This window comes from Gymnoscopelus braueri, assembly GCF_963280865.1.
Source record: "Gymnoscopelus braueri genome assembly, chromosome: 1".
NCBI classification, from domain to species: domain Eukaryota; kingdom Metazoa; phylum Chordata; class Actinopteri; order Myctophiformes; family Myctophidae; genus Gymnoscopelus; species Gymnoscopelus braueri.
Genome location: NC_137603.1, coordinates 36752074 through 36764056, shown reverse-complemented (window position 1 = coordinate 36764056; position 11983 = coordinate 36752074). Strand labels below are relative to the sequence as shown.

At 42.2% G+C, this 11983-nt stretch overlaps 1 protein-coding gene across 1 annotated transcript in view; it reads left to right on the top strand.

Annotated features, from left to right (window-relative positions):
- The window catches only part of znf536 (zinc finger protein 536), a gene marked incomplete at its 5' end in the record, with an annotated part of 54882 nt that extends 44605 nt beyond the window's left edge, over nucleotides 1-10277 (top strand). Inside the window, one exon of the mRNA XM_080433033.1 lies at nucleotides 10063-10277. Coding sequence (XP_080289159.1) covers nucleotides 10063-10217 — 155 coding nt within the window. The 3' untranslated portion in view covers nucleotides 10218-10277. The remainder of the gene's footprint in view (nucleotides 1-10062) is intronic.
- Between the last annotated feature and the right edge of the window lie 1706 nt (nucleotides 10278-11983).

Below are 11983 nucleotides of genomic sequence, written 5' to 3'. Positions count from 1 at the left end.
CCTCTGTTGTCTTCTTCTTCTTCTTCTTCTTCTTCTTCTTCTTCTTCTTCTTCTTCTTCTTCTTCTTCGTCTTCTTCTTCTTCTTCTTCTTCTTCTTCTTCTGTATCATCACGTTGAATCTCAACATGTTGATTTGAATATAAAAAACATTATTTTTTACAGCTCAACTTGACAAAAGATGGAACACAATATTGGTGACAGAGCACACTTACACAAAATAAACATTACTGGTGATGTGCACAAAGACACAGATGAAAACATTATTAGTGATGGTGCACGCACCCACACAACATGCATGTCTATGCATAGGCCTTTTAAACACAAAGTGTGTAGGTTGATTATTAGTCAAGTAAATAATAAATAGGCTAATCAAATGTTGTTTTTGAACTGGTCTCTAAGCGTCATCATTCAAGATTTTGTTTGTTATATCTCATATACAGGTACACAATAGCAAAATGATCTGGCTTACTTACTTTGGTTTCAGTTCCATGACATTGTAGAAACAACTAGAAAACGGGAGTGTGCATGCAGAGTATTTTTGTTGTTATAATGCTCATGGTTGAAACTAGGTCGCTGCAACTGTCACAAAGTTGCAATTCAGATTAAATAATGGACAATCCAAGAGCGACAGATTATATACAATTGCCCCAAAAAAACTCCATTTTGATTGTTGTAGCATGAAGGCACACTTGAACTCATAACTACAGATTATTCTTTTGGAAATCTAGTGACATTTTCTTGCACATACTAGTCCTTGCGTTTCCATTTTAATGTAGGGCCAATATATTTAGTTATGTTATGGTCATGTATCCACCTACGCCCCCTATCCTATTTGAAATTCAACTGAATTTTGGAACTTGACTGACAACAATCGACTGCCGATTTTCACAAGGCCTGACTCCCGCGATAATCCGCACACATTTCCTCACTTTCCTCAAAAATAAGTGCTGGAGCACTGTTCCGGTGTGCTCCATTAGCACTACACCCCAGGTCATGAATCGACGTGAGCACCAGCAAAATTGCTCTTTTTATTTATTTTTGTTTTGTTTTGTTCCTGCAACTGTGCAGTTATTTGTGTGACTGTGCGTGTATGTGCGTATAATCTTGTTTGTGCACTCACGTTTATGCCTTGGTATGAGCCCCGATTGTGTGCTTAACAGGTGCACTGCGATCACTTTGTGATTTTTTATTTAGTTTGAATGATTTTTGGGGGGGCTTTTTGTACCTTTATTGATAGGATAGTAGGAAATGGGGAGGGAGATGGGGAGTGACAAAGGCCGTCGGGATCGGGACTCGAACCCGTGACGAGCTGTCAGGCTACTTTGGAGCCTAGGTGCCCGGACCGCTACACCAGCGATCCGGGCCATCACTTTGTGATTTAAAGTAAGTCTTTACACTTCTCACAGTCCCGTTGTTGAATTCAGTGCACTTCAACTGAACAGTACAATACGGAACAGGAGACTTTGACAGGTATCTACAGTAGCCTAGAGACATCCGTCCCCTGTCTCTGAGAACCAGAGAGACGAGACCATGTAAAAAGAAAAAAAAGAAAAGTTCAAGGTTGTCGTTCCTTGTGAAACAACAGCTTCCTTGATTCATACAGTGAGCAGTGGCTCCAATGACTAGAGATGACCTCACCTCTTCCTGCCCCCAAACAAAAGCCTCCGTTTATAATGGACACACACTGGAGGAGTGGGGTTGGGGGGCTCAGACAACTTGAGAACTCATCCTCGAGTCCCCAATGTCGCTGTGCCCTATCCCAATGACAGCAATGTTGGAGCTATAGAGACAGACATGAAGGTGCACATGTTTTACTTAAACATACGCATACACACATGCACACACACACACACACACACACACACACACACACACACACACACACACACACACACACACACACACACACACACACACACACACACACACACACACACACACACACACACACACACACACACACACACAAACTCCCACAAACATGAAAAAGAAAACAACTTTAACAAGACAACAGCCTTCATTTGACCTTGTTAGTGCCAGGGCACATGGGTAATCTGGGAGCTTAATGATTTTCTCTCTCCCTCCCTCCCTCCCTCCCTCCCTCTCTCTTTCACTCTCTCCCGCCTTCTCTCTCTCTTTTTTTTTTACATTAGACTACAGCGTTGTGCTCAAAGCACAGTGTGTCACAAGTGTTTAAGACGTGGGTCTTTTTTCTCTGCACATTCCAACACCATTATGTTACATTGTTGCTGAATAAAAGGCGGTATTATGTTCCAACCCCCCAGTAAAGGGCAGAAGTGGACCCAGTTTTTATCTGCTCAACGAATCAATCAGGATTATGTCAGCTGAAAAGAATCACAGACACCAGTCGCCAGGCACTCCATGCACACGCCTGAGTCTGTGTGTGTGTGTGTGTGTGTGCCCGTGCATGCTCATACACTCACAGCAAAAAGGATGGGAAATTTAGACAGAAGAAAGTACTTGTTGGTCGTGAATTATGTCCGGGTGGTGACTGAGGTTCTAAAAGCAGATCATTTTCTTTTCTTTCTCCCTCTCTCTCTTGCTCTCTCTCTCGCTCTTTTTTGCTATTTACGTACGCATTTGCTGCCCTCCCCCTGTGTGGGAGGATTGGAAGGGCGCTAATTATCATTTCAGCAGAAATGATTAGGAGATCAAACAGAGATCGAATGCCATTTCCTTCCATTAATGCGGGGGGTTTAGAGTGGCTGTCATGGCGCAGCTTGTCCCGGGGCCTGTGGGGAGAAAAAACGACAGGGAGAAGAGAAAAGAGGGAAGAATGGAGGAGAGGCTTAAGAGGGGAGATGAGGGGAGGGTGGGGTTGGGCAGGGCATGAGCCTGGCAACCGAGAAGAATTATTCATTAATGGGGGTGCAGGGTGGGAGCGAGAGAGACGGGCAGGCCAACTGACTGACAGACTGACAGCCAGGCAGACAGACCAAGAATCAAGACTCATGTTATACTTTGTCGAATGACTGCGTCGTATGGCAACGGTGTTTTCAGCTTGGAGTGAAGTGTTGAGACAGACAGACAGACAGACAGACAGACAGACAGACAGACAGACAGACAGACAGACAGACAGACAGACAGACAGATGTACCAAGGAACAGAGGAGGTGTAGCAAAATTAGAAAGGGATCGACCACCCCCCCTACACAACACATACACACACACACACACACACACACACACACGCACACACACTCGCACACAGTTATTTGTTCAGGCTTGGATGCTCACGCGTGCTGGGGTGGAGGGTCTCGCCCTCAGCACTCCCTCTCAAAAACATCTCATCCCACCGTTGGGGCCTCCAAGGCAACCGAAAGCCTTGGCAGGCACACAAACAGCCCTCCTATGACTCAGGGACACAATGCCGTGATTTAGATCATGTTTGACTGCGCATTTAGATTTCTAAAAGGTCTCGGCATGTTCACCTCGCTCGCCGACTGCGGCACGTAGCCGCAACATAATATAACAATTACGTAATTACAAGGTCGCTCAATGCCACAGGTTTCCAGTGTTTCCATGAGAAGTACAAACTAAAGCAAGCAGGAGTCGCACAGTGCGAATATGTGGAAGATTATCGAGGAAGAGCAAAGTGAGGGGGCACAGACTCCACCGCCGCTGTGATGAGAAGCTCTTACGAGGGTTGTGATTGTTTCAGTGCCGTCTGACGAGAGAAATGTCACAGAGAATGTGAGAGATGACCTCTGCGTTCATCGCCCATTAATGACCTGCAGCTCCCTGCTTCATTTTCCCTCTCATCAGAAACATTACAAAAAGAAAGACAGAAGTTAAAAAAAAAGAAAAGGGAGAAAAAAACACTGGCATACAGTATTTTCCTCCATCTCCAGCAGTCATTTCCCCCCGCATTGTATTTATGTATTGAAAAAAAAAAAGGTAATAGATCAAGCACATTCCATTATTCTCTTATAAGATCATTAGCAAATATAATTAGATATGAAAGAAAGTAATTTGGAGAGAAGAGAGGGAGAAAAGCGCTATCAGGCAGAGAAGACAGATTGTGGCATCAGAGTGTTTGGGCTTAAATTGCTCAACGGAGGTATTATCTAGCCGGGCAATCTTTTAGCCTCAGAACTAGTTTTGGAGCGAGAGAGAGAAAGTGAGTGAGAGAGAGAGAGAGAGAAAGAGAGAGAGAGAGATAGGGGGCACTGACTTTTCACTTCATCCTTCTCTTTCCCCAGAGCCCCAGTCAGTCTTTCTTGCATTACTTTTCATTTGTGTCTCTGCTTCCTGCCATGCAGAGGGTTGGTGGAGCCCTCTAGAATAAAGCTGAGTTTATAAAAAATAAAACAAGTTGACGTGGAGTTATGACATGCTAAGTAAATACTGTATTATCACACAACAATAAAAGCAGACAACCTCTTTTCTTTTCCCTGCGCCTCGCAGAGCATCCGTGCCGCGTTTGTATTATTTTTGCAACATAAAGAAATTAGAAATAACACAGAATTGTGTTCCGCCTTGATGTTGCATTGTGAGGAACCTGTTCGCGGTGCATCTCTTCCAGCGTCCCGTCTCTCTCTCTCTCTCTCTCTCTCTCTCTCTCTCTCTCTCTCTCGTACTTGCTCTCCTACCCAACGTAAGGAGGGTTTTTTGTCACTCTTTGTTGCACCTTAACACCACACTCTATTTGTCTAATGGGGATCTGAGTGAAAAACAGTGTGAGAGCAAAACAATCCCGCTGTGTCTCGCCACAAATTTGCTTTTTTTTTGGTTTTTCTTCTTCTTCTTTAGTAGTGCTTTGAGGGATCGTATGGGGGGGGGGGTTGTGTCAGGGTGGATGTGGATTTTTCTAGTCTTTTGTGCGAATCACAGGGAATGGTAACTATAAACATCCTGTATTCATTAAAACCATCTAAAAATACGATGGGGTGGGGGGGATGCGCTCACTTCCTTCGCTGCCGCTGCTCCTCATGCAAGTATACAAGCGGAGCCGTGTTATGCCTGGTGCCGTTCATATTTACATATTTATAAATACTGGGCTGTACAATGAGGCAGAGCCGTGCCAAGAACAACACTCTCTGCTAGTGCAGCCCGGATGCCTGGGAACGAGGGAACAAAGCAGTCCCAGCCACCTCCAGTGGCACCGCGAGGTTACGCAGAGCTCAAGTATACCCCTGTTAGTGGATATGCTCTTAGAGTTGACTATTACATCTAGCATGCCCTGTAAGCTGCACTGCAAAAGATAACTCTGAGAGCGAGCAAAATGTACCCCATACCCTCTCAGAGTTAAAGGTATCGTGACATTCATTTTCACTTTTTTTATTTTCAATGTTTTATTTGGGGTTTTATGACCTCAATTACACCCAAAAAAACTGAACTTAGAACATTCAGTGGATTTTCTGTGGTCTGGGGTTTTCTGAATAATTAGGCTGAAAAGTAATCTGAGCTTGGCCCTTCGACAGTGAGGTCACAGTCGATTAATCCCGCCCACTCTCCTCCTCGCCCCTCCCCTCCCCTATCCTTTCCTTTGGGGGGGCGGAGCAGAGGCGATGATTGACAGGCAAAATCCCTCACCAGCGACACCCGCAGGCAAAGATTTCTTTTTTCATTGCAGTTGAAAAGGCTTTAGAAATGTGAGAGAAAAACACCTGCCATGGATCACTGGAATGGAATTTTCACTTAAAACTTTTTGTACACTTTTGAAGGACCAGGACAAAGACTTTGAATGTGGTGTAAAAGTGAATGTCATGATACCTTTAAGGTCTTTACAGACCGGGGACCTATAAACAATACAAAAAAGTATTTAGCATCAAAACTATTTACATATTTGATGCCTCATTCATGCAGTTTGAGGCCTTTATTCACGGTTAAAAAATTATTCATCATTCCAAAGAAGAATTGTGTCACTTTATCAGTGCATAACATTCACGTTCTTTGTGGATGTATTCATGAGACAAACAACGGTTCTAAAATACATTATCGGGCAAATTAATCGCATGAAAAAACTAAACAAAACAACAACAAAAAACTCCTTTACAAATGGATAAATAATCACTGAGGATTGTACTGTGCGGTTTAGAATCAGAAACAGAATCAACTTGTGTAAAGAAGTGGGTGAAATTATTTTTCATGAAAGCATCATTTGTAGTTTTCAGGAAGGGGGGGGCAGAGAGAGGAAGAGCAAGGAGAAAAAACGCAGGAAAGAAACATTTAATATTTACATTTATACTGAAAAAGTTGCGGGTATGTACATGAGGTTAGACATAATCTGCAAAAGGTAGCAGGTAGGTACTTGAGGTTAGACATAAGGTGCAGGTTATATGTTTATAGTATAGTAGGCCTATGTACAGTATGTAGGCTATAGTATGGGTACAGTAGAACTGTGCTCAGACCGTGGTGCTAACATGTTCCGAACTCACTAGTGAGTTTCCAGGACTGACAAATGTGCTTTGCAGTTACTTTTGATATGCAGTCATGTGGGATGGAACAGAGCAGCATGTGCAAGTCTCTAGAATAGAAGGGGAGTGATTTTGTAGGCCTGTTGGAACTTGATGATATGAAGACATGCTGTGTGAATGCGTATCTAGTGCTGTGTTTTAAAGGTAGTGTACAAGGAAGTAGCACAGAATATGGAGGATAATTCACTGAGAGTGTTGTGCTTGAGGTTTTCACAGAGACTGCTGTTAATGTGTGGTGAGACCTGTGAGACGAGACCTGTGAGACACACACACACACACACACACACACACACACACACGTGCCCTTACACACACGCGCGCACACACACACACACACACACACACACACACACACACACACACACACACACACACACACACACACACACACACACACACACACACACACACACACACACACACACACACACACACACACACACACACACACACACACACACACACACACACGGCATGTCCCAAGGCAGTCTCCAACACATGCTCAGAGTGTGGTGATAGGCCATTGTTCCAGCCTCTTTCCCATTTATCCATTCTGTTAAGCATGACACACGTATTAACAGTGGATGGATCCTGGAGCTGTGTGTCCTCTTACCATATGGTTTCCTTTCCAAGGCCCTTCTCCCCCAATAAATACCCTGTTTCAAACTGCTAGATCCTAACGTACCAGTAGAGGGTGCCCTTACACCTCCATGCCATTTTCCATGAGGTTGTTGATGGGCACATATTGTAGTGCTTTTGTACAAAATCGGCTCAGATATGTGATACATGCATTGCTGCCCTACATAGTGAGACAATGCAGTGCACTGTTGTGCCAAGCTAGATTTCGATCAAAAGCCTAATGTCATCATATTTCTAATAGGTTTCCACCGTGCGCGGGGGCATGAATGGTTTAATCTGTGAAGAAAAAAACAGATAGATAAGCATTGCGTTCGAGTGATAAACAAATGCCAAGCAGGTTCTCGGTGTCTGTGAGGTGCATCTGCTGCCTGCCCGGATGGGAAATTAAAAACTGCGAGGGGAAGTTATGCGAAATCTATAAAGTTGGCTGGGAAATCTCTCCCCCTTCGCAGCGGCAGTTGTTTGGGGAGAAGGAGCGCCGTGCTTAAATAATAACATTCCAGGTGGCTTAGTTAATGAACAGTGAAAATCAAATATGGGGCCTAATCTGGAGCTCGTTACAGGAAGTTTCTTTACAGGGAAGTCAAAGGGAGGAAGTGCCCTTGGGGAGAGACCAGACAGGTTTCTTTTTTTTTTAAGCAGCAAACTGCGTTTTAATTCATCATAGACAGGATGACTCCTGGATGAAAAATAATTATTTTTTTAAGATAATGGAAGGGGCTTTAACAACAGCTGTTTCTGGTTAACTGATGTGATGCTCTGTTGATTTTGTAGTGATCCTTTTTTTTGGAGCGCATATCCGTACACACACACACACACACACACACACACACACACACACACACACACACACACACACACACACACACACACACACATGTTTTTATATATGTGTATATATATATACATATATAAATATACACATATACACATATATATATATATATATATATATATATATATATATATATATATATATATATATATATATATATATATATATATATATGTACACACACACACACACACACACACACACACACACACACACACACACACACACACACACACACACACACACACACACACACACACACACACACACACACACACACTCTGTATCTGTTGCTGTTTAGCAGTGACTGGTATAAATGCACAAATGTCTATAATAACGCTATTTACTGCCAGGATTTTATTTCCTGGGTTAGTTTGCCATCTAGTGGTGGCAGTCGGTTACGACAGCCAACTCGTCAAACCTATTCACCATGCATTGTGAATAGGATAGCCTACCCTTGTACTAAAACCTTATTCTACTCATATTCTACCTTAATTTTATAATATTATATTTTGTACTATTATGTATTATTATTATTATTGTATGTTGGACATTGTTAGCACAGCCAGGTGAAGCATGTCACACCAGCCTTTCATTGCACATACTTGTATGAGCAGATGACAAATACATCTTCTTGAATCTTGAATATAGAATTTGACTAAAACAGCAATGAGCCCAACTCTGTATTCATGTTTAAAAGGTTTCCTCTCAACGGTGGCCATATTAATGACGAGTTGCGCAGTTTAGTATATTTAAGTGCTTATTATAATCAGACCTAATCTGATGAGGTTCCGGTTGTTAGTCACATCAGATATCCTAGTTCTTATGGCATTAGGGTAAGGAAATAGCTTCCATAATTTCCCCTTTAGAATCATCACTGGGGCCATCTTTAGCAAGTAAGACGTGTACAATTTAAAGCTGGAGCTGTATACATACAGCCAGTGTTGATTGCAGAGTGATGGTGGTTTGGTGTGCGTTGTGCGGAGAGCGTGTGAGCTGAAGTCATTACTCGCTGGCAAATCTAAGAGATGTGTTATCATGTTATTAGGTCTTTATTCTCCCTCTGATACCACGACACTTCTTTTCATTTCAGTATCGCTTCCATCTTTGCGAGAGAGCGGCTCAAATAAACCCTTGTTTTAATTTGGTTTTGTCAGTTTCATAACGCCACTTTAAAAGAACATGACATGCAAATGTGTTCGGTGGCATTTTATTGCTAAATAATTTTCTCAGAAGTTGCTGAGGGAATGAAAGCGTAGGACGGGGCGAACACAAGTTGTATTATTTAGCGGTCGCTGCTGTGGGACCTAATTACAGATAAGCATTCCTTACTGTCTCACCGAGTCTCCAAACTTTTTTTTATATTAGAATTGCTCACTTCAGTTCTCATCCGCAGTGTTATCACACGCTTATCGAGCCAACAAACTTGCTTGGAACAAGTATGAAACTACTCGGGTTGTCATATCCATAATGTGTTAGTGCTTCAAACAATTTTAGAAATGCTTATTGTAGTATACAACCTAATCACAATCTAATCTAAGTTTCTGTGTACAGGCCATTTGGAAGGAATAATAAGCAGATGTATACAGTACAACAGCTATATGTAGCAATCCCCCTGTGCATATTTCAATTTTCAAAACACATTAATGAGGACTCGAAGTTTTGTGTGTATTGTAATTAATGTGTGTAGTGTGTAGTTATAAAAGAGGAGTATCTGAACTTCATAGTAGCTTATCCAAAACAACTGATATACAGCGTTAAGTGACAATGTAGGATTCACATAATAGATTAAAACAAGAACTATTTAGAACGACAAGGAACAGTAGAGTGTGTACTGGGACAATGAGCTGTTTTTTTTGTCTTTTGCTGCCGCTTTGTTTACCTATGATTTCTGTTTTTTAAGGTTCATAATCCAATCTTCCAATCTTATCAAAGCTGAATCTTCTCAAACCATCTTCTACTGTAATAACACTTACTATGCCACTGACAGGACAACAGCAAAAATACTCCCATTACTTTCTCCACTGTTTGTATGATTGTGTATCTATCTACGTGTATGCTGAGGATGTGTGTTTGTGTGATGGAGGGCGATGGTCGCTGTGTTGGGTCTTCGGTGCTAATCTGCCTCTTGTTCTCTTATTGGCCGTAGTGCATCTGTGGGTAGGAGAGGAGGACCAGACCGTGACCCGTGATCCCACGCTGACCCACGACCCCAACCACCCTAACAACGACCTTAACCACCCTAACAACCGTAATCTAGGCGACCCTGAGGGGCTGGACGCCCGCACTCTTAACAGAGACTAACGGCCCCTCCCCGCACCGCATGGAGCAAGGCAGGATGATCAGGATGGAGGTGATGATGATGATGAGGAGGAGGAGGAGGAGGAGGAGGAGGAGAAGAATGACGGTGATGATGGTCATGAAGCATAAATAATGAAGGAACACACTATATCAAAGACTTTATTTAAGATGAAAAAGAGTATACTACCGTCACATTTAGGAGAAGTCAAATGAACTATGTGAAGGAACCTTCGGGACTATTCTCCTGGGGCGCCGATTTGTGAGACAGACTCAATAACGCAGTAACAGAGGTTGGAGGACACTAAACCAAGTGGCAGCCACTTCACTCTTTCTTTTTGCTCTCCTGTGGTCTGAATGCCCCCCCCCCCCATTGTCTCTTCTCTGATCTGATGATTTTTATGAAACTACCTGTCCGTTAGCAATCATCGTAACTGCCCCCCCACCCCCCACCGTCTCTGATACATTCCTTGACTCGCAGACAATGTTTGCTCCCATTAGGACTGAACTCTGGTTCTAGTGATCACATGCATCCCCACACCAGATTCTGCTTGCCTGTTCAGTACTACAAGTATGGTTACCAGGATTTGTAATTCCAGTGCAGAATTCTGATTCTGAACAGAATTTAAAAAAAATAAGAAAAAAAAGGTTGACTGTTCTCCACTCGACCAGATGGAGCCACTGTTCTGTCACATGGCCGTGCGACACATTCAATACGGTTTAAAGACGTGACATAAAAACTACTATGACTTCAGATGACAATCTATTACAGAGCTTTGATTTGGAGAAACAAGCATGGTGTTAATGTTAGTAGCTAAAGCTTACTAGAGATCAGTTATGGTGGTGGGTGTGGTTTTCATGATAATAATGATGAAGATGATGATAATGATGATGATGATGATGATGATAACTGTTATGTTGATGATCGTGGTGGTGAACAGAATATTCAAAACTGCCCTAAATTCGACCGACCTGAACAACCACGCCATGGCACGACTGAAGTGTTGGCCCCTACCCTTCCTATGTGGCCGTTGTTGTTTTATTTCTTGTTCTATATCATTCAATACGGCGCCTATAGACGCTCAATGTACATAGAGAGATATACAGTAGATTAAAAAAAGGTGAAAATGAAGTTTTAAACATGTTTGTGAAGAACATAAAAAATAAATAAAAAATAAAGACAAAAGTGCGAAGAAGTTACAGTAGTTCACACGGCCATGTCCGGTATAGGTAGACATTCTTCTAGAGCTCGACAGAAGACATAAAAAAAACAAAAGATATCAAAAACAAAAAAGGGGAGCAATTTCTTTCTTTATCACCCCCTTCTCCTCATCTCTCCTGTCGAACTCAAGCACTCTAGTGTTGCAGATGTTTGTAAAATACCACCGATCATTGTTGCACAGTGTTACTGACTACTGAAAATGGTTTGATGTATTTACTTTAAGACAACAAAATGAACAAAAAACAACAAAAAAACTGGAAAAAAAGACATTGTGTATAGGCTTAGATACAGTCATCTGTTATTGCTTCTACAAAGCTATGTAGCTGTGCTAGACGGTAGGGTTGTTTTTATTTTGTTTTTAATTTTATTTTTACATGTACTGTACTTAATTGCCTTCTCCATGTACTGATCAAAAAAAGAAGAAGAAAAAAGATCGACAATCGTCTCATGTGCTGCAAACATACTTGCCCTCATATACTATACAGAATCCATTACGCATAGAAGGACTCTTTCTCTCTCCTTTTTGTTCGTTTCTGAGAAGTATTTTGCA